Source organism: Ursus arctos, unplaced genomic scaffold (assembly GCF_023065955.2).
Source record: "Ursus arctos isolate Adak ecotype North America unplaced genomic scaffold, UrsArc2.0 scaffold_16, whole genome shotgun sequence".
Taxonomy (NCBI): Eukaryota; Metazoa; Chordata; class Mammalia; order Carnivora; family Ursidae; genus Ursus; species Ursus arctos.
The window spans coordinates 15,000,548-15,026,508 of NW_026622830.1; the positions used below are offsets into that span (position 1 = coordinate 15,000,548).

The following is a 25,961-nucleotide window of genomic DNA, read 5'->3' on the forward strand; positions in this document are numbered from 1 at the left end:
CCAAGAGAGCCAGGTGGAAAATACAATACATTCTACGGCTAAAGCTAGGGTCACACACTGTCACGAAGTATCCTGTTGGTCACACAGGTCAGCCCTATTCATTGTGAAAGAAGACTCCAGGAGGGCAGGAATGCCTTCGGGAGACAAGACCACTTAGAAGCCATCTTAAAGGCTGGTTAGTGCTAGCCTGGCTGCTGGTCGACTCCGGACAGGGCTTCATTTCCCGAGAGCACTAACTCTGAGTGCAACTTGGGATAACATTATATCTGAGAATTGGGCACAAGATGCAAAGTAGATTTTAGACAATATTGAGCCATTTTGTTCATGATCTTGCCATTTTCCTGAAGCAGGAGAAACATGGACCCCTGTATGGGGCAATTCCTACACGGGGCATGGGGAGGCCTATAGGCCAAATAGATACCCCTTGCCAAGAATTTGTTAAGTACTTTTGGGGGGTGGGAGAGTCAGAATTCTAAGGTGACCCCTGAGAATTCTGCGCCCTGTTGTAGACACCTGTATATTCCTTCCCCTTGAACGTGGGCAGGACCTGTGAACGTGATGGGTACCACTTCTATGATTAGGTTACATTAGGTAGGAAAGACGAAGGGGTTTTGCAGATATAATTGAAGTCCCAAATTAGTTTGGTTTTTTTTTTTGAGATAGTGAAAAGAGAGATTACCCTGGGTGGGCCAAGCTTAATCATTTGAAAGCACGAATAAGAGGGTGTGGAAACTTCCTTGTAAGAGAGATGTTCTCCTGTTGGCCTTGACAAAGCAAGCTCCCATGAGTTCTGCAGCTACAAGGACATGAATTTTGCCAACAACAGTGAGCTTGGAATAGGACCCTTCACCTCAGACACACTGCCCTGTCAGCCCTGGCTTGCACCTTGATTATGGCTTTGGAAGACCCTTAGCAGAAGACCCGGCTAAGCAGCGGGGTCCCCTATAAAATGGTGACAGTGGGCCCAGGCCTCTGAAAGTGCTTTACATATTCTGGTTATTTGATTCCTCGTGATGTCTTGTGAAACAAACTCTTCCCCTTTTACAGAAGGGGGTACTGAGGAACAGAGAGGTTAAGTGACTTGAAACTTGCCAAACCCTGCCCAGCTTCAACCTACAACTTTGCGTCCAAGATGGCTGCTGTCTGAAAAACGACCATTTGCTCTGTATCCCTTGGTTTTAAGGTGATCCCTCTGAAAGTATATACGAGTAATCAGTGTGAGAAGGACGAAATCAGCCAAGCCCAGGGTACCCCTCTCCAGGACGAGGCCCTGATGGTGCACTTTTAGACGCCAGACAGGGCTGGGGAGGAGAGGAGGATGCTTTGAACAAGATGGGGGCTTGGGGATGGGCCCTGCAGAGTGGGCTCCACTTCCGCCTTCTGTAATCACAGTGAATCCATACAGAACTTGGTCACAAGGCTCTTCCTTCCCCTAGAACTCTGCCTGCCTCAGGCCAGCAGCCAGCCGGAGCAGGTGTTTACCGTTTTCGGCCCCTGAAAGCATTATTGTGCCACTAGTGCCCCGCCTGCCTTTGTCCCCTGGGTTGGGACGAGAGCCAAGCCTGCCTGGAGGACCTTTATTTGGTGAGTACGGTCAGGGATGACTTTTTCAGAACTTCGTGGATATTATTTTATTGGTTTCATTCCCCTTAAAGCTGTTTCCTTCCTTCCTCGCTGTCTTCAAGGTCTGTGCCCTCAGCAGTCTAGTCTTCCCCAGGGAGGAAGGTGTCTGAGAATTCTACCCACGCTGCGGTTATAGCAGTTTCTCTTTGAGAAAACCCCACTTAAAAGAAACAAGAGAGAGAAACCCAAAGGTCAAGGCTTCAGCCTGCAGACTAGCTAGTTCATGGTGGAACCTCAAGCAGCATGAGAGCTGGTAAACTAGGAGATTTTGGAACCGAGGTTTCGTCTATATTCTCACTCTGAGAACCTCAGAGCCCCAGGTATAGCGTCAGGAGTATAGGATTTAAATTAGGCTCTGCCATCAGCCTGTTCTTGGAGCTTCATGGGCCTTCTCTCTGAACCTGTTTCCCCTTTTGTAAAACAAAGAGGACATATGGTCTAGAGCAAGGACTCTCAGCCCTGGGGTTCAGATCCCAACAGTGTGAAAATGTTAAGATTATCTTTTAAGACCCTAACAGTTCTTGAACGGGAAATAAATGAAAACTTAATTCTTGGGTGGGAAACAGTGCCACCTGCTGGTCTCACTTTGCACTTGCCATATGCAAATTGCCAATGCAATGCATGGCGTTTGATATTTATGGAGCCCCACTCAAAGCTCAAGGTATGCTAATGCGCCCTCTAGGACACAGCCATGAGCCTCTTCCCCCATGAGCTCACAGAAATAGAGGGGACAATTGACATGTACATACAGCCCCTTGATCCAGGGTGGGTGATTACATGGTCCCAGTGAAGTTCTAAGGAACACGGGGTGTGGCCAGGGCATGTGAATTGTGCAGTCACTCAAGGCCGTCTTGATTTTATGCTCTGGTGTCACTGTCTTGAAATTCTTAATAATTTTTGAGCAAGGTGCCATACATTTTCATTTCCTTCTTCTTCTTTTTTTTTCCCCCCATACATTTTCGTTTTGCACTGGGCCCCATAAGGTATGTAGCTAACTGGTCGTCCCCTGGGGAAATCTTGGAACAGGTGACATTTGAGCTGGATTTGGAGAACAGGGCAGTAGGTGGAGGGAGAGGAAAGAAGGAAGCCTATTCTAGTGCAGGAGGCAAGGTGGAGAGGTGGAGTCCTTCGGCCTCTGTGATGGGGAGGTGTGAGGGAAGGGGATGGAGGGTGCGTTGCTGGGAGGGGGTGGACAGGGAGGGGACTGGGTGTTAGAGGGATTCAGGTTCGGGACTAGGAGGACCTCCAAACACATTACAGCAGCTGGGACGCAGAAGACAGGCCAGGGCTGGGGCTCTGAGGTCACAGACTTCCACGTGGGTGCCCAGGTGGGACCCAGGGCCCTACGGTTCCCCGACTGGAGTGCAAAAGAAGACAGAGCTGCACGGCTGGGCCTGGGTGCTCAGGCCAACCCAGGATCTTGGCTTCCAGGACTCCTGCCTTGTGAAGTGGCAGAGGAAGTCCTTGAGGGCAGGGCTGGATGGGCCCTCGTGCCCCAATGCCCTGTGTGCTGTGCTGTACAACTCAGTCTCCTACAAGTGGCTTCCTGCTCCAACAGCATCATGGGGCCATGAGAGCAAACTCTCCTGAGGCGGGCACTCGAGTGGGGGCTGTTTCCCATTCAACTTGTTGCCTGCATTCCTCGGCCCCTGCATTTCTCAGGGGCCACGAGATCCCTTAAACAAGTTTTCCTTCCCTGCCACAGTGGGTTTCAGCCCGCTGATGGCCGATGAAGGAGGTTCCCGATGACTTTAGGAAGTTTAAAGAGCAAAGGCCACCTCTTCCCTTTGGGAAATGGGCCCTTGCTCAGAATTCAAGGAAGGGCCAAGAGGGGTGAGAGCCTCGAACTCACATTTCAGATCAGTTCTCCCCATGGGGCACCACAGGGACGGGTACAGGTCTCTGGCACCCATGGTATATCTATATCCTTGGTTCCAACGGCCTGAGCCAGGACCCTGCCTGGTGTTTCTGCTTCCCTGTAAAGCACAGACTCGACAGAGGAGGGGCGGGTTGATCAGGATGGACTGATTCAGTCCCCAGGCCCCATGCAGAGCAGCTCCTCTCTCAGCTGGGTTTTTGCCCAGCTGATCCCAGCACTTCTGCCCGGAGTTGTCCTGTGTTTTGTATCCTGTGTTTGCCCCTGGGCCTGGGGTGCCTCTTTGCTTGGATTGGGGGGATAGCTAGTAGGGTGACTCATCCCTAGAGCCAACAGGTGGGCCCCGGGGCAGGAACAGGAGCTCAGGGATGCTAGCTGCTTCTGAACGCCATTCCTTCTCCAAAAACAGTCAAAAAGGTAGGCTCTGTGTTCCATCGGACTTGTGGTCCCTTCTGTGTGTGTATCAGGTTGGGGGGGGTGGGAAGCACACTGAGCATCCCCTCCTTGGGGAGGTAGGGCATGCAGATCAGACTCTGCCTTGGCATAGAGGAATCCCTGACCTGCAAGACTGCATCCCACTGGGCCTGCAAGAGAAGTGCCTGCGTGGACAGTTAAGATGGCAAGACCCGACCTCTGTCCCAGGCACCAAAACCACAGGCCAGACAGCAAATACAGGCAAGGGTAGTGTGCCTGATCCGGCCATGGCGAGGACGAGGAAGGGCCAGTCTTTGTGTTCTAGGGGGAAGCCAGTACTCCAGGGCAGACCCCTCATGCTCCAGGAGGGACTCAGTGCTTCCCGTGGGATCCAGTGCTGCGGATTGGACCTGGTTCTCCAGCAAGCACCTGTGCCAGGTGGCCCCTGATGCCCTAGGTAAGAGCCAGTACTGTCGGCAGGATCTTGGGCTCTAGGTAGTTGGCATTGCAGGGCTGATCTAGTACTCCACGTAGGACGCGATGGTCCAGGGCATGTCTCAGGGGCCCGTGCTCCATGCCTACGTGTGTGACACTAGGTGTCTTCTCTGCAAGAGGAGACAAAACTGCATGGAGGGTCAACACCCTAGACTTGACGTCTAAGAGTGTGTGAAATCCTAGTGAGGCATGGAGAGAAACAGGGAGAGACCAAGTTGGAGGGATAGGGACACACAAGTAGGGAGACATGCAAAGTTACTGCAGAAGAGAGAGATTGATTGCTTGATTTAAAAAGAGAGTCGGACAAACACAGGGAGAGCCACACTCCTGTCTGGACACAGACATCATAGCATCACTCAGGTCGCGTCTTGGATGGATAAAGACGAGTGAGTGACAGTTTCTATGGCGAGAGCCTCCCCCCTACCCACGCTTTGGCCTTCACTTTGCAGCAAAGGGGCAGGGGGCAGGGCCTGGGACCCAGAAAACCGGCCCGGGGCCAGTCGTGGGCGCGGACCTAAGTCTGGATGAAGAGGTGGAAGTTGGTGCGCGTGAACTCGTGGTGGATGCTCTCGAGGAGCGCGTCGGTGTCCGCGGCGGGCTCGGGGGCGCCCGGGGGCCCAGGCCGCGCGCTGTATTCCGGGGTGTAGGTGAAGGAGAAGGCGCTGGGGTAGAAGAGGCCGTCGGCGCGCACCAGGCTCACGGGCACAGTGATGGGTGTGCGCAGCCAGCGCCAGTCGCTGCCGAAGGCGGCTATGTCGGGCACCACGCACACCAGGGACCGCGGGCTCCTGGGGTGGCACCGGGGTTAGGGCTGCAATGACGCCGATGACGCGCACCCGCCCAGTCCCCCGGGGCCCAAGGGAGGCGCTCCCATACCTGTACATGGTTTCGGCCTCCACGTCCCCGAACCACACCTTGAGCCCCGCGTGGAAGTTCTCACCGTGGAGTTCCAGCGTGGCCACGTCGCCCCCACCGCTCAGCTGGGGGAGAGAGGGAGCGGGTGGCCCAGAGCCTGCTGCTCTCCCTCGCCAGCCCCTACACCACACCCACAGTGAGATCTCTCCCGCCTGCACCCGCCTGCGCCCAGATTCACCTCCAGGGTGCTGATGAGGGGCACTGGAGTGACCGGCTCCCGGGTCCACACCAGGCTGGTGCTGAAGGAGAACTCCACGGACTCGGTGCCGATGATGGTCCAGCAAGAGCTGTCGTTGAGCAGCGCCCTATTTGCCTCCTTGGGGCAGGGGGAGGCCTGGGAGGAGACCGAAGGGATGGTGGCCACCAGCAGGGGGGAGCCAGCAGACCACCTGAGTCTCTGCATTCTGAGGTCCAGTCCTAGGCTCTGAGCTCTACCTGCCCTGTGAGCTTGGACAAGACCCTTACGTTCCCAGAGGTAAATAAGTTCGCTGAACTAGCTGGTTTCTAAAGGTCTATTGTCTTAGGATTCTAGAATGCTATTTTTTAACAGTGTGCAATTCTATTCTACATTGGGAGGAAATATTGCTCAATAATAATGTTATTTTCTACGTGTTATGATTTTATCTCAACATTCTATGACCATATTCTTTTGAGAGTTGTACTGCTTAATCATCATCATCATCATAATTTTCCACATTCTATAATTCTATGGCTTACCATTTTATGATTCTAATGCTCTTTGCACAATAATACTCAATACTATTACTAATTGCTATTTTTATTTTCATTCTATAATCTTATCTCCAAACTTTCAATGACTCTAATATTCTTTGGGAAGGAGCATGGCTCCGTAATATTATTACTAGTTTGTCCTCATTCTCGGATTCTGGCCTGATGGTCTAACATTCCACGGGAGGCAGTATTGCCCCGTAAGCAGCAGCCATGCTGCCGCTGCTGATCTTATGATCTGTGGTTCTCTGTGTTCTAGCTTTCTAGGCTGCTTGATGCCAAGACCCCACCCCTCACCTGGAATTGCACCACTTTGTCTGTAGCCAGGCACAGGTAAGTGCCAACCCCTCCAGGAGGATCACCAGGAAACTGGAATGCGCACTTGTGCAGTTGGGAGATGGGCTCATCCACGTCGAGGAGCGCGCACTGTTTGGCTACTTTGCGGATGATCTAGAGCAGAAGGGGTGCAGGGCCGCAAGGTGCCCGGGGGGCCAGAGGCTGCCCTCCCAGCTAGCTTTCTGCTATCCAATAGCCATGTAGGCACTGGCAGTTTCTGCCCCCCTCCCCCCACCCTGCCCACCCTTAACCTCCCTCCAGTCCCACAAAGCACTAAGTAGCCAGAGTGAGAATAGGTGTCTTTCCGATGGGGCCCTCAGCCTCTAGCCCTGCCCTTGTGGGTCATACCTTCTGCATGCATCTGCAGGGATTCCCCACCCCCCAGGTATGTCCTCCCTTCTCATACCATTGGAGGTAGCGTGATGCCTGTGACAGTGCAGACAAGTTGCACTAGGGAGCCATAGCGGACGTAGCCCTCTCGAGGCGGGAAGTCCCCCTGGGAACAGTGTTCATCAGCTGGGGTGAAAGAGGGAAGGGAAGGAAGGAAGGTTTCAGAGGTTCCAAGCTTCTGACCCAACCCTGCCCTCCTTGCCTCTGGCCCCACCCCACATCACACATGGGTCCTGTGGGTAAGGTCGGCATGCAGGGAGGCAGCTGAGGCTGAAGGGTCTCATCCTGGAGGGTCACCTGTGGCCATCCTTGAAAATGTTTGCTCCTGGGGTGGATGGGGTTTGAGATGAGGGGAGAGAGCTGGACATTGGTGCCAGAATGGTTTGGACTAGTCACAGACTCACTGGGACTTTTGGGCAAGCCTCAATTCTGTGGGCAAAGTTTACTTTTCTCGAGGGGTTATAGTGAAGGTGAGATGAACTCATGCATGCGAAGCGCCCAGCCCGGGGGCTGCTGCTGTGGTTACCCAGGTGGAGCGTGACAGCAGCCCACTGCCGTGCACTGGCCACGAAGGCCCCATCCTCCACAGAGAGGTAGCGAGTGGACACCGTCTGGGAGCGCAGGCGGTTGAAGAGAGAGACCTTTGAGCCCGAGGATATGCACACTGTGAGGGGAGGTGAAATCAGCACCCAAGCCTGGCTTGATTCCTTGCACGTGCCAGACAATTTCTGGTCCCCTGTCCCCTGTGTCAGTCCCGTCATATGCTCACTGCCTTAGACACACTGGGCCTATTTCATGGTCATATACCTAGTACCTGCTGTAGTCCTGCTTTTGAAATTTGCCCAGCTCCTTTTTGCTGCCTAGCATCCTTCAGTTGGACAAACAATATTACCAAGTATTCACTAAGTGCCTCCTTTCAGGCAGGCACTGTGCTGGGTACTGGGCACCAAAGGGTGAATTTGACCCAGTTTTGCTCTGAAGGAGTTCACATTCTCAGAGAGGAGAGACATAAATATAAAATTTCAAAATGATGTGGTAAAGGCTGCGTGAAGGAGGGCTTCCTGGAGAAGGTTAAACTCTCAGCTGGGGAGCAGGAAGTAGGTAGGAGCTGCTCAGGGCCTGCATGAGCAAGGACCATGTGGTGTGAAACAGCAGTGTGATATTTCTAGGGCTTGACACTGATCTCTTCTAGCTTTCACACATCCTCAGAGCCATGGTTTTATTTTCTGACTGAGCTCTAACCACCTGGGGAGAAAGCACAGGGTCATCTCCCTCCCTGCCCCATCCCTGCCCCACCCCCCAGGGCTAGGCATACTGTAGGTGCTCAGTTTATACTTAGTCCAAGTTCCCACCCATTGGGTAATGATGACAGCTGACATTTGTTCCGTGTCAGGTGCTGTTTTAAACGCTTTCCATGTATTAGCTCATTTGAGTCTCTCAACAGTGCTCTGGAGCAGATATTATCTCTATTGAAGACAGCAACTTGTTCCACATCACAAGGCCAGTGAGTAGCAGAGTTAGGATTCAAACCCAGGCCACCTGGCTTCAGAATCTGCACCGCTAACCATCACCCTATGGCACTTACTCATACCAAGGGCCAGACAGAGCGCTGCCTGGGTCTGAGACGTTCTACGGGGTGTTTAATGGACAGTTAGGTAAGTACGATGTGGGGGTAGGAGCTGGGCTCTGGAGTCACACTGACTCAAGTTCAAATCCTGCTGGGTCTCTCCCTAGCTGGGCAGTCTTAGCCAAGTCACCTGGATTGCCATAGGCTCCAACAGTTCAGTAAGTGAATGGGTGAAGGTTCCAGACCTCATTTTCCTCATCCCTGACTTACAAACAATGATAGTACCGACTTCAGAGGGACATGATGAATGAACATCAAATAGGATGACTCCAGTTACCAGGAAAGCTCCACCTTCCCCTAGGTCTTCCCCCACCTTCCCGCCAGCGTAGTGGTGATGTCATCATTGTTATTCAGGCCCCATCCCCCACTTCTCAAAGCCCCCAGCCCCGGGATTTGTCACTTGGCACCCAGGGCGGTACTGATTTCAAACTGTCTCTTTGATAAGCGATGTGTGTCCTTCCCCCCCTGCTAGGCTGTGGGTTACTCCAGAACAAACACTTGTCCTTACTTAGGACAGCCGCTAGCACAGAGCCGGGCCTACATCGGGCACTGACTAGGTTTTTTTTTTTTTTTTTTTTTTTAAGATTCTATCCAGAATCTTTAAATCTGACAGAGAGACAGCAAGCGAGAGAGGGAACACAGCAGGGGAGTGGGAGAGGAAGAAGCAGGCTCCCAGCGGAGGAGCCCGAAGCGGAACTCGATCCCGCAACGCCGGGATCACGCCCTGAGACGAAGGCAGACGCCCAACGACTGCGCCACCCAGGCGCCCCTTGACTAGGTATTTTTGACTAAATTTCCGCTACCCTTTTATTGTCACTTTTAATTTCTTTAGCTCAGCACCCGCTGGCCATTTTTGTCTGCTCTGGACGCCGTCTCCCGCCCCCCTTCCCTGTGTCTGGGGTCGGTCCCCTTTCCCCTCTGCTCTCGCTTTGCTGGTTTCTCATTCTCCGACCTCAGCCTCCCCGGCTCACCCAGACCCCGCCCCTCTCTCGGCTCAGACTCCACCTCTCCCACTCTGGCCCCACCCCTCCAGCCTAGGCCTCCGCCCTCCCCAGTCTGCAGCTGCAGACCAGGTGGCACCTCCCCGTCCCGCCTGGCGCTCACGCCCCGCCCGGCTCACGGTCGGTGTTTTTCAGCGACTGCTTCTTCTGCGAGGGCTTCGAGATGACCTTGATGAGGCGGCTGTGGAAGGTGCCCAGCTCTCGGCCCCCTCGGTGCACCAGCCGCAGCACCAGCCGGAAGTGCTTCCTCTTGTCTGCGTCCGAGATGTACAGGGTCTTGGCGCAACCGAATTCCTACGGGGTGCGCGGGCACGGGGCCATCTCATCCCGGCCCTCCGCCACCAGTTCTCTGACGTCTGCCCCATCAGACGTGACGTGAAGCAGCACGATCCCAGCTCCCGGGCTCACCCTCGAGGCAGAACCCCGGTACCCCCCCCCCCCAGCCTCTCTACCCGTCTCTTGGCTTCTGCGGGGGTGGGGTGGGTGTAAAGGAGCCCTCCTCGCCGAGGCAGGGGCAAGGATGGGAGCCGGAATCGGACCGTGTCCCGTGCGCTCTCACCCTGGAGTCCGGCTGCTCTTCAAAATTCAACTTTTGCGTCTCGGCGGTGCTGCCGGACGCTCCGTCCAGTCCCATGTAACCGCAGACCGTGGGCCCGGTTTCCCCTGCCTGATGGGCTGGAAAGGGACGCGAGCGGCTCAGGAAGGACTCAGGTGGCAGGCAAGCTGAGTTCTCGCCGCCAGAGGGCGCGGCGAGACTGCGCCTGCGACCCGCCCGGCTCTCAGGCCCCAAGGCGCCGTCCCCCAGCAGAGGGAGGCGTCCGGCAGCCCAGGAGTCCGCCCTCACCTTGGCCCTGCACTGGCTTCACCCTCCAGCCGGGACCTGCGAGGTAGACACAGGGCGGGGGGCAGAAGAACCTGCGGAGACATGCAAGCAAGGGCTGGACTCGCACGTCCAAATCCACTTGACTGTCTCTAGACATTTCAAAGGCAGCATAAATGGGGCAAGATCCTGGGTTGCTCCTCCACCTTTCCCACCGCCCTCCCAGGGCTTCTCCATGACTGTGGACCCCATTAACACCTGAACCTTCTTTATTACTCCTTTCACTCAACCCATTAATCAGTTCTGTCTCCTCCACATTCAAAACACACCCAGAATCCACCGGTCTCTGACCATCTCCACCTTAATCCCAACGGCCATCACATTGCCTGGAACGCAGCACCAGCCTTCCCACGGCTCTCTCTGCTTTCGCGCCCCCGCCCCGCACCCCCAATCTGCTTTGCACAAAGCAGTCACACTATCTTTTCCTTTCTTAAAACCACGAGTCAATCATGTTACTTGACTTCCTAAAATCCTTCGGTGGTTTAAATCCAAAGTCCTCACATGATGGGACCCTGCTTTATCTCTCCAACCTTATCCCCTGCAGCATCCCTCTCCTTTTCTAATTCCAGCCCCTCTGACTTCTTTTGTACCAGAACAGGCCAAGCTGGTTACAGCCTCAAGGTGTGCGCATTTTCTTTTCTTTCTAATGGGAACACACTTCTGGATTTTCTCTTGTCTGGCTTCTCTTTCACATTCAAGTCTCAGTTCAGATGTCACCTCCTTAAAAGGCCTCTCCACCATCTTGAGCTTTCTAGCTAAAGTGCCCCCGCTTCAATGTCTGCCACATTATGCTGTTCTATCCCTCTGCTAGCTCTTCTCACGATCTGGAAGGATCTTGTTCACTGATTTGTGGGGAGTTTGTAGTCTGCCTCTTCTCCACTACAGTGAAGATGCCTTGAGAGCAGGGGCTGTATCTGTCTTCTGGAACTGTACGTCCAGGGCCCAGCGCTGTCCAGACCTTGGCACCCGACAAATGTCTACTAAGTAGTTGTTGAATGGAAGAAGGAATTAATGGGTGGCTCAGTGAGTGAGTGGGGACTGCAGATTCACAGGGAGGTTCCAAAGTGGGGGCTAGCGGTGGCTGAGGAAAAAGGTTTCTGATTGGCCAAGAGTTGAGCCCTGAGTCCTCCCCAGGTTTCTAAAAGGCACTGAACTGGGAGGCAAGCATAGAGAGGAAGGTGGCCGCTTGGAGGGGGCGCTGAGGCACCTACCGCTTCTCATTTCCGTATGACTTCTGGGCCACCTTGGCATGCAGGATCCGCACCGTCCGCTCGCACTGTTGCTGCAGGCATTGTCGCACGCCTTCCCTCAGGACCGCGGCGCGCTCTGGGGATGACCTGGGAGTGGGGGCAGGCCGGCGGCGGGGCAGCAGTAATTGTTAAGGGGAGCATGGAACCCAACAAGCAGGTTGAATGAAATGAATGGGAGGAAGGGGCTAATTTAGTCCTCCCCCACTCAGGGTCAGGGAGGGGAAGCCTTAGGCAAGAGAGGGGATTTGGGTGTAAGCCATGGGTTAAATATTTAGGCTGCCAGGTACTCAATGAGGCCTGCACAGAGCCCACCGGGACCACCCAGGCACCACTCCGCAGGTCTGGCGCCTTGCCCGCTGCAGCCTGAAGCACTAGGGAGGGGCCTCAGCAGCACAGAGGCCACACTTGTGCCAGCCTTGGGATGGAGAGTGAGTCTGTGAGGGTGCATGGTTTCCTTGAACTTTGAGGGGGCCCACCCCAATGACATCTTGATGCCCGGGAGAAGAGTTTTGCTGGACCCCCTGGACCAGAGTGCTCTCTTGCCTGCCCTCAGAAGCCTGGAAACATGGAAGCGCCCCCAAACGGTGTGCCCAGGATCCTGGGGGGAATATTTGAGTCCTTCGGAGGGTCAAAACAACCCTCCTTATCCCCTTTCTCCCTAGAGAAGGGGCCTGAAACTGTCGCTACTTTCCTTCCCTTGATAACAGGGCCTCCATAATCAAGGGACTGGGCCACTCGGAGCCTAGGAGCCTGGGAGTTTGGGGGAGCGAGGGTGGTGGGTGGGCCCAAGACTTAAGCAGTCGCAGAGATCCTGTGGAGGAGTCCGCGAGGGCAGAGATTTGAGGGACCACCAGGTGGGGCCCGGGGAGCCAGGAACCCTGCGTCTTCCCCTCCGAACCCTTCACCCTTCGTGCAGGACCAGAGTCTCGGGCCTCTCCTCACTCCTGGAGGGGGCAGCGGAGGGCAGGAGCCCGGCCGCGCCCTCGGAAGCGGGGCCAGGCAGTCGGCGGCAGGAGCCAGGCTCCGCTCCGCCCCTTGGGGCTCTACTCTGGGAAGGGCCTCGGAGGCTTCCGACGCATTCCGGCGGCAGAGAGCGGAGCCGCCCAGCCTCCTGCTGGGAGCCGCTTTTCGACCCCGCAGCTTGCGCCGCCGGCTCCCGGGGTGGCCGGAGCAGGGGCGCCGCGCTGGCCCCGCCCCAGCCCTCGGAGGAAAGGGGATCGCTCCCTGCCGGTGGGAGGGGTCGCAGCCCGCGCTCCCCCTCCCCACCGTCAGCCCCGGGTTAAATGCGGCCGCCGCCTCCGCTCGCTCCAGCTGCCTGGCAGTCCCCACCTCGGGCACGCTGCCGGCGCCGTTACCTGGTCCAATTGCCCGAGAGGCTCCGCCCGTCGGCTCCGCTGTGCGGCCGCGCCTCCGAGCTGTCCGGCAGGCTCAGGTGAGTCAAAGGGCCTGGGGGCGCTAAGGGGTCTGCGGGGGAGCAGGCGTCAAGCCAGATCAGGCGACCGTATTTAATCACGGACGGTACCCCCGTCTGACTTGCAGTGCCCATCTTCATTTCTGTGGGGTCCTTTCCAAGTTGAGCCCCCACCAACAAGGCCACCACGGGGAGAGGGACTTTCCCCCTAATCTCCTCCCTCGAGGAACCAACCTCCAAGAACGTCCCCACGGTGTTTATTCTTCAGCCAACTTCAGTCAGTTATTCACAGACCTCTCCTCCCTTTCGAGCCCTGTATCCCCACCCTCAGGCATTTCCGAATCTTTGTACTTGAGGATTAACCCTTCAGAGGAGCTCAGGGCTCTAGTGTTAGACGTGTCACCAGGTTGCCGTGTGACCTTGGGCAAGACACTAGTCTCTGGACCTCGTTTCTCCCTCCGTGGAATGAGAGGGTTGGGAAGGTGATGGACGTTGAGGCAGTCTCTATTTTGACTTTCTAGGATTCCTGGGGTGGCGGTGGGGTGCCAGGCCAGACGTTGGCTCAGGCCAAGAGCAGGATAAGGGGGAATCCTAATCAAGATTTGGGGGCCCAGAGGCTTCTGCAGGTGGGAAAGAACGGGAGGTGGCAAAGGCCCCTGTCTTGACCCCGGTGCTCCCCAGAGGTGCTGGCCCTGGCTATGGCCCAAGCTGGGGAAGGCATTCTGCACCCTCCTGATTCCAGCGGCAGCTGACACATCTGGCTTACTCAGCCTCCCGCCACGGGCCCTGCCAGAGGGATTTTTGTTCTTCTACCAGGCCTGAAAGGCGAGGGCGGAGAGGATCCGGGTCGGAAAGGCCGCCTGGAGTGAGTGAGCTGCAGGCACTCGACCTTGCTCAGAATAGGCCCATTCATGGAATTGGGGGAGGGGGGGTAGAGGGGCTGCGGTTGGATTAGGGCAGCTGGTCCCCTCTGCCAAGAAACAAGCAACAGAAAAATGGCTAACGCAGCTTCAGCATGGGGCGGGGGTGGGGCGGGGTACAGAGCAGTGGGAGTGAATATAAGAAGAGGTTTAGTGACTCCTAGGCGCCAGGTTGCTAGGCAGCCAGGCAGCCCAGAAGGGAGAAGGGGAGCCAGGGGTCCCAGGTTCTAGTCGCAGGCTCCTTTGCAACTCGGCGGGCAGCCTTCTTGGGCCTCAATTTTCCCATCTGTACACGGGAATCCTTCGGGATTATCAAGGGGCGTCGTCAAGGGCAGTGGGAGAGTGAGTGCTCACCTGTTGCCCGCACAGGGTCCATGGCCGCACTCGGGCCTCACTCACCGCCCTCCGGGCGCATCCAATGCAGCTGTCCCCCGAACCCTGCGCGCCCCTGCTTCTTGGCCCTTGTGCGGGATATATCCTGCCCCGGGCTTATCTCCAAGGCCTCCGGGCTCCCGGCCACTGTTTGCTCTGGGCAGGGGCACCTGCTAGGCAGATGTGGGCTTCCCACGGCCACCTAACCAATGCAGCCAGTCCCAGGAAGACGCCCCCTGGCGGCCTCTCCTGAGAGCAGGAGGGAAGTGGAGGCGCCAAACCAGCGTGGTGGGCTTTGGCCTACGTGCGGCCGGTCCCAACCCCCGACGCCCGTGAAAGGGCGCGGCTCTCGCGGCGGCCCGAGGCTGGGCGGTGCATGTCTGAGTATGTGCGTGCGTGTGGGCGCGCGCCTGTGTGTTCGAAGGACAGCCACATAGAAGCCCCTTGTGTGAGGAGCGGAGGGGGTCCGAGTGGGGAATGACCAGCTTTCGTCTGCAGGGGTTCTCCCAGGAACGGAGCGCGCCGCTGGTCTTTGGAACCACTTAAGCATAGGACTGTATCGTGGCGACCCACTTTTTTGCCAAGCGACTTTGGGTACCGGAGCTTACCGTCTCTGAGCCTGTTTCCGCATCTGTACAATGGGAACAGGAACGGTCTTAGTCTCATAGAACTGCCGAGAGGATTAAATGTCCGAATGCATGAAAAGCATTTAATACTGTGCTCGGTATTTAGAAAGGCTTTTTTCTTTTTCATTTTTTTGTTTTTGTTTTCTTTTAGGGGGCTTTTTCTTTTCTTTTTAGGTTTTTGGTTTTTTAAAAGATTTTATTTATTTATTTATTTGACAGAGAGAGACAGCGAGAGAGGGAACACAAGCAGGGGGAGTGGGAGAGGAAGAAGCAGGCTCCCAGCGGAGAAGCCTGATGCGGGGGGCTCGATCCCAGAGCGCGGGGATCACGCCCTGAGCCGAAGGCAGATGCTTAACGACTGAGCCACCCAGGTGCCCCAGGGGGCTTTTTTCTTTTTAAGTGTTATATATATATATATTTAAATCTACCTTCTATTTATTTACTATTCTGCAATTCTGCAAAGTAGAATTCCTTCTATTTCCCAGCACTGTAATGCAATATTTTTTGTTATGACAAATTTCAAACATACACAAAGGTAGGGAGATTAGTAAAATAAATCCATGATCCTTCTCCCCCTCCAAGTGCCCACAACCCAGAATAAGAGTTCCATAAATATTATTGCTTTGCTTTTTTCCTTGCACCCTCCAGGTTTCGACACTTCCGTTCCCTGCCACCCAAGCACCATGAGGGGCCTTCTCTGCTGGCCACTGCCCATGTTGCTGTTTCTTCTCCAGCCCTGGGAAACCCAGCTCGAGTTGGCAGGTGAGTGGGGCTTGGCCCTCACCAACAGGGGGAAGGGAGCAAAAGCTGGTTCTCTGTCTGCAGCCAGCTAGGTCTGCTGGGGAGAGAAAAAGCAAAGGCTCTGAAATCATAAAGGGGTGGGGTTCTAGTTCACAGCTTCCCCTCTCTGGGACTCAGTTTCCTTATCTGTAGGATGTGGCTTAGAAGTGACAAAGTTGAGGTCATGCAAAACTGCCATTTGGTGTTTAATTTTAAAAAGTTAATTGAAAAATCAGGACACTTCACATACAAATCCTGGTTTGGGACTTCTCTCTTGAAAAATCCAAGGATCTGTTAACTTGGGGACTACATGGCTGCAGGGCAGCATTTGGCTGGAGAAGGGATACAGGTGCCCGCCAGCCTAACCCAACCAGTTCACTCATTCATGTTGCCTGCCTGGTCCCTGTAGACATTTGAGTTTGCCACATCCCTTCGCCCACTCCCAAATTGGAGAATACCTTCTCAGAATAGCCTTAAGAGCTGTAGGATAGAGAACTGGGGGAAGTCTGGCCCAGGCCCTTAGCAAATGCTGGAGGAGTGAACGTATCTAACTCGCATTTGCTAGGTTAATTCTGCGCTAGGCGCTGTTACCGCCGGGATAGCACCATTTCGCCCTGGGTTTCCCTGGGGATCTCCTCCCAGATGAGGTTTTGCAGACCTAGGAAAGTCCTTCCTGATCTCCTCGAAGGTCCCGGGTGCCGGACGGGGCCCCTGGATTTGGTGTTCGTGATTGACAGCTCGCGCAGCGTGCGCCCCTTTGAGTTCGAGACCATGCGGCAGTTCCTGGTGGGCCTCCTCCGCGGCCTGGACGTGGGGCCCAATGCCACGCGCGTTGGTGTGATCCAGTACTCGAGTCAAGTGCAGAGCGTCTTCCCGCTCGGCGCCTTCTCTCGCCGCGAGGATATGGAGCGCGCCATCCGCGCGCTGGTGCCGCTAGCTCAGGGCACCATGACGGGGCTGGCAATCCAGTACGCCATGAACGTGGCCTTCAGTGTGGCCGAGGGCGCACGCCCCCCGGAGGCGCGCGTGCCGCGCATCGCTGTCATCGTGACCGACGGGCGGCCCCAGGATCGCGTGGCTGAGGTGGCGGCGCAGGCGCGCGCCCGCGGCATCGAGATCTACGCAGTGGGGGTGCAGCGCGCCGACGTGGGCTCCCTGCGGGCCATGGCGTCTCCCCCGCTGGACGAGCACGTCTTCCTCGTTGAGTCCTTCGATCTCATCCAGGAGTTTGGCCTGCAGTTCCAGGGCCGGCTGTGTGGTGAGTTAGCAGAGCGCTAGAGCGAGGCGCGAACTCCTCAGCCGCTTAGATGCCCCGACCCATCACATAAATACCAGCAGCTGCGGGGAGGCACCGCCCACTCCGGCGTTAGCCCCGCCCACCAGATGGTTGCGCGGCACTGGGCTACCGCAGGCTGTGTCAAATTCCAGCTCTGCCCACTTTTGCTTAGGCTTCGCCCGCAAGAAGCAACATTTCTCGTGCCTGCTCACCCGGATGAGCTATTGTGGTTTACCACAGGCCTAAGGCCAAACTGCAAAATCGCCCCTCGGCACTAAAAGCACCGCCTTTCAAAGCTGAGAGCAATCGTCCACCCGGAAGAGTATGTCCCGCCCACGGGGCATGTCCCCGCCCACTCTCATTTTAGTTCCTCCCACAAAGCCGCAGGTCTGTTCTAGTCACACCTTGAATTATTTCACCCACCTTGATTTAGTACCTCTCCGCCTCCTCTACCTTACCCCTTGTGCAGTCCTGCCCTATCCCATTGACGCATCTAGCCCGGTGACCCCTTCTGAGCCTATTCATAGGAGCTACTCAGGCCCACTTCTTTCCCTAAGCCCTCCCACCTGGATTGGCCCTCTCAAATGAGGCTTGACCCATCTAGAGCTGTACTTGAGCTTGGTGCCCGCCCCTGACCCCACCCAGCCTCTTCTTGTTGGAGGGTTCTGCCCATCTGTCCCTCGATCCTATTGTTGTGTGTCCTCAGGAAAGGACCTGTGTGCTGAGGGGGAACACGGCTGCCAGCACCAATGTGTCAGCGCCCCGGGCACGTTCCACTGTGCCTGCAACCCCGGCTACCAGCTAGCTGCAGATAACAAGAGCTGTTTGGGTGAGAGCTGTCCCTGCCCTGCTCACTGCTCCTGAGTCTTCTGTGGCTCCGCATTCCCCCATCATCAGACGGATAAATCTGGAAGGGCTTTTAGAAGTAAAAGTTCAGCGCCCTTACTTTATGGGTCTAAGAAAGGGAACATATTTCCTGCGGCCACGCAATTCCTTGGTGAAATCTTGACCCCACGGTTAAGTATGCTTTCTACATCATTGTCTCTCTTATTTCAGGCTTGTCTCCTACCTGGCTCCTATATGCTTCCCCAATTTGTTTGTGAATTCTCACATGCATATCTTCTTACTGTTTCTGTTACTCAGACACTCATTGTTGGGGTCTTCGGTTAGGGTCTCCATACCCCTCCCCTCCCCTCCATATACACTGCTTGTTTCTGCTTCTGCATCTTAGCTCTTTCTGGGCTGCCCCTGCTGCTTCTCTCTGCAAATGCTTCAAGGCCTGGTTCTTCATTTTTGCCTTCTGAAAAGCTATGGCACACTATGCCTCCCTTATACAATTGGGATTTGCTTTTTCGTGTGTATGTGTGTCCAATCCTTTGATCATGATAGCAGCTACCATCCGTGGAGCCCTGATTTAGTATTGAACAATGCACTTGAAGGTTTCCATTCATCATCTCTCAATCTCACAACAACTGGGGAAGAGAAGTCATGTGTTCCCAATAATGCAGATGTCAGCTGGGGTCTTCTTGTTTCTAGAATTTAGCAAAGGCTGGCTTGAAGCCTCATGTGATGACCTCTGAACATTTGAATCTCTCCAGCACATCTCTGGGAATTCCCCAAGTGCTTACATTCTATGGTCAGCTCTCGCTCTGAGCTTCTACTGAATTCATTCCGTTTATGGGTCCTCGCTCAATTTCTCAACCCACACGTGCTGTTCTTGTTCTATGCATGCAAATCAGCCTCTTCCTTGGTTTGCACACTTGTGCACACAAGGGCATGTGTGTGTATATGGAAGTTGTGCGTATGTCCATTTTACTAAAGATGGAAGTGGACAGAGGTGTGTGTTACCTCTAAGTAAAGTCCAACATATACACACAAAAGAAACACCTGTGATTAATAATAGAATATTAGACACCCTTGATCCCTGAAGTCTTGTCACCCCGTCACAAGTGATTTTTCACTGGCAACCTCAGCCCACACAGGTACTCATGCTCACACTATCCTCTTGTTCTTTCTCCTCTCCCATCTCTCTTCTAGGAACCCCAAATTCTCACTTTTTTCGTTCAGGGCAATCTACATCTCTCCGGTCCGTATTTTCCAGCTCAGCTCTGGGCTGTCTTTGCACATCTAAACCCTCAAGATACTCAGCAGGCAATAGTTCACTCTCCTTGGAAGGACGTCGTAAATAGCAAGCACACTCCTCCAGTATATTCCCATTTTGCAGACGGGGAAATAGAGGCTCAGTAGGTAGAGTGGCAGAGCCTGGTCGTACTCTGTGTCAGGCAGCAGGTTGAGGGCAGGGGCCCTGTCTTCTACAGCTGTGGTTTCTTGCTCTTATGCCTGGCTTAGTAACGGGCATGTTGGGATGCAGCTGGGCCTTGAGTCGGGAGAGCCACTGGCCCACTAGAAAGGAGGCCTGTGCTTACAGAAATCAGAGATGCCTGGGTACCACCCTAGACTAATTAAGTCTGGATCTTGGGGGATTGGGGCCCAGGCATGGGTATTTTTTAAAAAGTTCCTCAGACGAGTGTTCTTTCGGGGCTGAGAAGTGCAGCCCCACCCGGGCATATGCTGACCTCACCTCTTCCCCAGCCATTGACCTGTGCGCTGAAGGGACCCATGGCTGTGAGCACCACTGCATCAGCTCCCCAGGCTCCTATTTTTGTCGCTGCCGAGCTGGCTTTGTACTCCAGCAGGACCAGAGAAGCTGCAGGGGTAAGCGAGCCCCACCACTTGCATCCTGGACTGAGGTCCCTGATGGCTCCAATCAGAAGCGACACCTTGCTGTCTCTCTTCCTTCCCACCAGCCATTGACCACTGCAGCTTTGGGAACCACAGCTGCCAGCATGAGTGTGTTAGCACCTTCGCTGGGCCCCGGTGCTACTGCAGAGAGGGCCACGACTTGCTGCCCGATGGGAGGAGCTGTCAGGGTCAGGAGCGGTCTCTTGTATTTGTGCAGAGGGGCAAGGGATCTTGGCTGGCAGAGTCCACCCTGACTCATCCTGTCTTGTCTCTCCTTGAAGCCCGGGACCTTTGCAATGGTGTAGACCATGGATGTGAGTTCCAGTGTGTGAGTGAGGGCCTCTCTTACCGCTGCCTGTGCCCCGAGGGCCAGCAACTCCAGGCAGATGGCAAGAGCTGCAACCGTGAGTGACGGGTGGGAGGGTGTTCCGTCTGCCCCGCCCCACTGCCCACATTCTGAGCATCCCCAATTCTGCCCTTGCTGTGGCCCAAGGGTGTGCTGTGAATGTGTGTGTGTTGGAGATGGTGGGGTGGGGGGTGAAGGGCGTGCCCTGTCCTGCCTCCATCTCTTTCCCCTCAATCCTCTACCCTGCTGCCCAGGTTAATCAAAAGTATACATTTGATCCTATTTCTGCCTTGCTCGAGAGTGTCCTGGGCTTGCCAGTGCCTACCCCAGAGTTCAGATGCTTTACCCGTGAGTTTTTCAGATGGTGGGGGCAGCCACATTCGTGGATAATGAAATCAAATTAGTTTTTTTTAAAAAGGAGAAAATAGAGCTTACTGCGTGTGGAAAGCGTAGGAATTGTTTCATGAAATTTAATTATATGTGAGCATCAGAAGTGTGTCATATTGTATTATTATTGTTACTGTGGGGTGTATTCAAAATCTTGAAACCACTGGCTCACCTCATCTCAGCCAACCTCGTCAGCAGATTGCCTAGCACATCTGCTCATGCTGGAGGGGCTCATCCGTGCAACCTTCCTCCCCAACTCCAGGAAGAGTGAATTATTTCTACCTTGGCCTCCCTATATGCCCCTCTCTTCTAGCACTTTCCCAGGCTGCAGCATAGGGCATGTCTGACTGCTCTGTTATGTCCTGATTTCCTTAGGATCAGGGTCCTGTTCGTTTATTGTTCAACCCCCTTCAGGGCCTAGCGAAGTCCCTGATTCAGAACAGGAAGGTAACATTGTAGAGTGATTCAGGAGCATGGGTTTTGGGGTCAGACAGACCTGGCTGCAAATCCTGCTCAGCCACTATTAGCTATGGAGTCTGGAGCAAATGACCTTCAGAACCTAAGGTTATGTAAAATGGGGATACAGTGGCTAACTGAACATAATTTAAAAAATGGGGATAGTACCCAAGATTATTGGGAGGACTGAAAAAAAATATATGAAGCACCTAGCCCAGTACCTGGCACATGGTAAGCTGTCAAATAATAATGTTTTAGTTTTTATTTATTATTGTGATTGTTTATATATTAACAACATATTTTTTCAGTATTTATTGTTGTTGATAAATTTATTATTGTTATTAAGTTTTATTAATTTATTATTACTACTATTATTATCTAGTACAATTCCTGGCACAGGAAGGACTTCATACATCGTACCTGTTATGTAGTAAATGTTTGTGAATGACCAGGTGGGTAGATGGCTGCTGCCAGCCCGGCATCTGGCCCCCAATCTAAGCTCTTCTCCCTGCTAGGGTGCCGGGAAGGCCACGTGGACCTGGTTCTGCTTGTCGATGGCTCCAAGAGCGTGCGCCCGCAGAATTTCGAGCTGGTGAAGCGCTTTGTGAACCAGATCGTGGACTTCCTGGACGTGTCCCCCGAGGGCACGCGCGTGGGGCTGGTGCAGTTCTCGAGCCGCGTGCGCACCGAGTTCCCGCTGGGCCGCTACGGCACCGCGGCCGAGGTCAAGCAGGCGGTCCTGGCCGTGGAATACATGGAGCGCGGTACCATGACAGGGCTGGCACTGCGCCACATGGTGGAGCACAGCTTCTCCGAGGCGCAGGGCGCACGGCCCCGCGCCCTCAACGTGCCTCGCGTGGGCCTGGTCTTCACTGACGGCCGCTCCCAGGATGACATCTCGGTGTGGGCCGCGCGCGCCAAGGAGGAAGGTGGGCTTGGCGCAGGACGGAGTGGCCTGGGGTTGGGTTGGACGTGGGGGAGATCCTAACTGAGGCCTGGGGCGCCCCCTTTGTCCCCCCCCCCACCCCGCCGGCCTTGTAGGCATCGTCATGTACGCCGTGGGCGTGGGCAAGGCGGTGGAAGAGGAGCTGCGCCAGATCGCCTCCGAGCCGGCGGAGCTGCACGTGTCCTACTCCCCTGACTTTGACACCATGACGCACCTGCTGGACAACCTCAGAGGCAGCATCTGCCCTGGTGAGCGCATCCGACTTCACTCAGTGCCCAGCCTCCTATCCAACCCGAACCCCTTGGTAGAGTTAGAGCCGGGGGTGGGACTCTCTAGACAGAGCCCTGTTACTCCAAGTGGGGTCCCTGGACCAGCGGCAGAGCGGTCACCTGGTGGCTCGTTAGCACTGCATTTCCAGAGCTCTCCAGCCCCAATGAACCCGATTTTGTACTTTAACAAGACCCTCGGGTGACTCCCAAGGACGTCAGAGTTAAGCACTAGACTGGACTGGCTACCTGCCCCGCACATTAGTCAGTGTTCACAGTAATTGGAGGAAACTTTTTCAAAGGCACGCCAGACTCCTTGCTAGCAGAGTCACATCACATATTCCTTTAACGTGTTGGAATTCAACTACACAGACCTGGCAAAGTGGCAGGACTGAGAGTGTTCCAAGTTCGCAAAGGCATGTAGTTTTTTTTTTTTTCAACATTGCCCATAAATTCAATCCATCAACTGCATCTGGTGCTCAGTTGAGGAGGAAGGGACCGAGTCTATCTGCGGAGGAGAAGCGGGCTGTTGGACCTGTGTACTGTACTTTGTAGGTCATATAGGGAACTTCTCGGGCATAATTTTTACCACAGAGTCTTTTGACTCTAACCCAGGCCGGAGATGTGACTCTTTCACATTACCAGGCCCCTCCAGAGCTAGGTTCAGTAGAGCTGGGCTGGCCTCGAGAATCTGTAGTTTCAAAAAATAGTTTTAAAATATATGTGTGTGTGTATACATATATGTATATACACAGACATATATACACAGGTGTATGTATACATATACATACATACACATACACACCTATACATATATGTATATACACATACATATATACCCACAGGTGTGTGTATACATATACGTATATATGCATACATATATGCACATAGGTGTATGTATGTGCATATACATACATACACGTACACACCTACCCATCTCTCTCCCTCTCTGTTTCTCCAGGCTAACCCTAATAATTAGCTAGGGTATTGTGGAGGCACTGGATTAGCTGCTCTGTCAGGACCCTTCCTGTCCTGACTCTTATGTCCCCTGCAGGGTGACTTTGGGCAAGTCACTTAACCTCCACCCCTAAGGCCATAACTTTCCTTTTCTGTAACAGGGGAGGGCGCTGGCTGGCCAAGCTTGCTTCCAGCTCTAAAATTCTAAGAGAAACCTGGGTTCTGTGGTTGAGGCTCTTCACCAATCGGCTGTATGACCTTGGGCAGCTCTTTCCCCTTTTTTGGCACTTGGTCCCCAGCTGTGACGTTAGGAGTCCTTGCAGGACTGTTATCAAGACCACTGATGACATATCATATAGCAATTTGCTAAGGGTCCAATGAGAATGAGAAATCACTCTTAAATCATAAGAGCAACTCTTTTGTGAAGGCCAGGCACCAGGCATTGTGCTGTTATATGGAAAAGGGCACACGTTTACAAAATTCTGGTGAATCTGAGATACCACCCATTGTAAGACTCTCCATTATTTTATATACTGCTAAGCAAAAATCGGTGCCAAATTTAATTGTAAGGCACATATTTTGATTCCAGAAATGTTGGAATGTGTTTAGAGATAGACTTGGATCAGTGGTTTTTAGACATCAGGGTGCATCAGTTTCACCTGGAGGCTTCGTTACAACACCATTTGCTGGGCTCCAACCCCTGAGTTTCTGATTCAGTAGGTCTGAGGTGGCGTCTGATCATCTGCATTTCTAGGTGATGCTGCTGGTGCTGGTCCAGGGACCACACTTTGAGAACTGCTGGTCTGATGGAAATACATAATAAGGTGTCTACTTGAGCCAGGCAATACAGTAGCTCTTCCCTCTCTAATAAGGTAATCACCAGCTACATGTGCCCACTTAATTTAAATTACTTAAAAAGGTTAAAAGTTTAGTTCTTCGATGAATTAGGCACATTTCAAATGTTAACTATCCGCATGTGGCTTGTGGGTATGGCACTAGACAGACCAGAAACAGAATATTCCCATCGCTGCATGAAGTTTCATTTGGAGAGTGCTGCTGTCATTTGGACGCTTGCTACTCAAAGTGTGGTCCGCAGACCAGCGGCGTCAGCATCATTCCGTAGCTTATCAGAAACGTGGAGTTTCGGCTCCTTCACCATTCAGAATCAGAATCTGTATTTTAACAAGATCAGGTGATTCCAATGAGCATTAAGGTTTGAGAAATACTCTTCTAAGATGTGTACACGCACACACGCCCCCCCCCCCATAGAATCCTCAGCACTACCCAATGAATAGGTTTTCTCATTGTATCCATTTTTACAGACAAGGAAACTCAGGCTGGGAAAGGTTGAGTGACATTTGCAGTATCTCACAGCTCCCTAGCTAGTATTCATCCTAGGTCTGTTTGACCGAAGCCCACATACTCAGCCACAGGCGGGTGGAGGTGTATCGGAGGGCCTTGCCAGGGTCGGCTGGTCCTCCTGCACCTTCTCATTGCCCTGACTCTCTGTGCCCGGCCGGCAGAGGAGGGCATCGGCGCGGGTACAGAGCTTCGGAGCCCGTGCGAGTGCGAAAGCCTCGTGGAGTTCCAGGGCCGCACGCTGGGGGCGCTCGAGACGCTGACGGAGAACCATATCCTTTGGGGTCGAGGGCCCGGGCTGGAGGGGAGGTGTAGGAACCCCCGAGACCCCCAGCGGCTTCCTTAACCTGAAGCTCACTGGCCCAGCTGACGGCGCGCTTGGAGGATCTGGAGAACCAGCTGGCCACCCAGAAGTGAGGGCCGCCGGTGGCCGGGAGCCGGGCAGGGACGCGGCCCCGCCGACTGTGCCCTCGGTGCGCGGTCGGGGCGCCGGGGCCCGGCAGCACCGGGGCCCCCGAGGACTTGGGCTGTCGGGAGGGGGCGCTGGCGGGTTCCCAGCGCTGCGCTCCTGCTGGCCTCGCCTGGACCAGAAGCCGGACTGCGGGGGACTGAGGGGCGCACTAGGTCCGCACGCCCTCGCTGCGTGCTGCGCTCAGTTCGTTGTTGGATTTCCTTTTTGTTTTCTTAAAAAAAAAAAAAAGAAAGAAAAAATATATATATTTTTTGTTTCCACGGGTTCGGTTTGTGGGTCTTGCTGTGCCGCCAGGGGGAGGGGAGGCCAGACGGAGCGCGCTCCGGCGGCGCCCGGGCGGCGGCTCGTCGGAGAAAGGCGCTTTGTGCGGGGGTCGGGCTGGGGGGCAGCGGGCCGGGCTGGGGGGTAGGGGGCCCGGCGCTGCTTTCCCGCCTTGTTTATTCAGCCGCGAACAGACGGCTCCTTATGCGTGCAGCGGGAAGGGAGGGGCTCAGCGCGAGCCCTCGGGGTTTGAGCAGGACTGCACCCCTCCATCCCGCATGGGACCGAGCGCTTCGCTCTCTGGCCGTGCCTATCTGGTGGTGCACCCAGATCGGGCTGAAAAGCTGCTAGAACTGGGTCGGGGAGTCTGTGAGGAAGCGAGAGTCAGTCATTGAACCCCTTGACTAGGGGTGGGGGGGCGGTTGCGGATAGGTGAGTGTCGCTTGGATTTTATCTCCCTCCACTGCGAAGGAAGACGAGGAGGTATCAGCCAGGACTTCTGGCCAGAGCTGCCGCTCAGGCTGTGACCCACCCTCTTCACCCCTCCACCCCCCAAAACAAAAACAAAAGTCAACCCTCTATCAGGAAAGAGCACAAAGCTTGCCATTTCCCAAGTGCATGTAAGAAATTGCTAAGATTAAAATACTCCAGTCCTCCAGATTTTGGCTTATTACCCTGGGTTTGTTTCCTTATCTGTAAAATGGGGATTGAAGTTGTTACCCCCAAGGGTAACGGGGAGAATGGTGGAAATGATTCCAAGGCATCTGAATTGTGCCTGGTACATATTAGGCCCTCAATTAACGGTAGCTATTAATCTTATGATAATAGTTAACATATTTTGTCTTGGG

General features: G+C 54.3%; 2 protein-coding genes across 4 annotated transcripts; one reads left to right on the forward strand and one right to left on the reverse strand.

Moving 5' to 3' along the window:
- Nucleotides 1–4,701: 4,701 nt before the first annotated feature.
- RBPJL (recombination signal binding protein for immunoglobulin kappa J region like) lies at nt 4,702–13,082 on the reverse strand. Its single transcript, XM_026503604.4, has 11 exons — nt 12,892–13,082; nt 11,498–11,623; nt 10,251–10,321; nt 9,966–10,081; nt 9,526–9,700; nt 7,305–7,442; nt 6,795–6,904; nt 6,350–6,502; nt 5,502–5,657; nt 5,285–5,388; nt 4,702–5,196 (listed from the first exon to the last, which is right to left on the reverse strand). The coding sequence occupies exons 1-11, from the start codon at nt 13,080–13,082 to the stop codon at nt 4,923–4,925; spliced, it is 1,614 nt and encodes a 537-aa protein (XP_026359389.3). The 3' UTR covers nt 4,702–4,922.
- Nucleotides 9,055–25,107, forward strand: MATN4 (matrilin 4). Of its 3 annotated transcripts, none has more exons than XM_057312501.1 (11): nt 9,055–9,183; nt 15,514–15,627; nt 16,334–16,903; nt 17,628–17,750; nt 19,514–19,636; nt 19,729–19,851; nt 19,945–20,067; nt 21,368–21,781; nt 21,894–22,046; nt 24,545–24,651; nt 24,738–25,107. In XM_057312501.1, exons 2-11 carry the CDS (start codon nt 15,549–15,551, stop codon nt 24,795–24,797), a joined length of 1,875 nt encoding a protein of 624 aa, XP_057168484.1. In that variant the 5' UTR covers nt 9,055–9,183; nt 15,514–15,548; the 3' UTR covers nt 24,798–25,107. The 3 variants fall into 3 exon arrangements, with proteins under 3 accessions (XP_057168484.1, XP_057168482.1, XP_057168483.1); XM_057312499.1 differs by lacking the exon at nt 9,055–9,183 and adding an exon at nt 12,441–12,968; XM_057312500.1 differs by lacking the exon at nt 9,055–9,183 and adding an exon at nt 13,723–13,812.
- The last annotated feature ends 854 nt before the right edge of the window (nt 25,108–25,961 follow it).

What these genes read in the sequence shown, in the direction of transcription:
- RBPJL (XM_026503604.4), bottom strand. Translation starts at nt 13,082, where the DNA reads ATGGGCACTGCAAGTCAGACGGGGGTACCGTCCGTGATTAAATACGGT. An exon ending in TCATACGGAAATGAGAAGCG is followed by an intron (nt 10,322 to 11,497) that starts GTAGGTGCCTCA and finishes ATGTCTCCGCAG; the next exon opens with GTTCTTCTGCCCCCCGCCCT. An exon ending in AAGAGCAGCCGGACTCCAGG is followed by an intron (nt 9,701 to 9,965) that starts GTGAGAGCGCAC and finishes CGCACCCCGTAG; the next exon opens with GAATTCGGTTGCGCCAAGAC.
- MATN4 (XM_057312501.1), top strand. Translation starts at nt 15,549, where the DNA reads ATGAGGGGCCTTCTCTGCTGGCCACTGCCCATGTTGCTGTTTCTTCTC. An exon ending in GGACCAGAGAAGCTGCAGGG is followed by an intron (nt 19,637 to 19,728) that starts GTAAGCGAGCCC and finishes CCTTCCCACCAG; the next exon opens with CCATTGACCACTGCAGCTTT. An exon ending in CAGAGGCAGCATCTGCCCTG is followed by an intron (nt 22,047 to 24,544) that starts GTGAGCGCATCC and finishes CCCGGCCGGCAG; the next exon opens with AGGAGGGCATCGGCGCGGGT.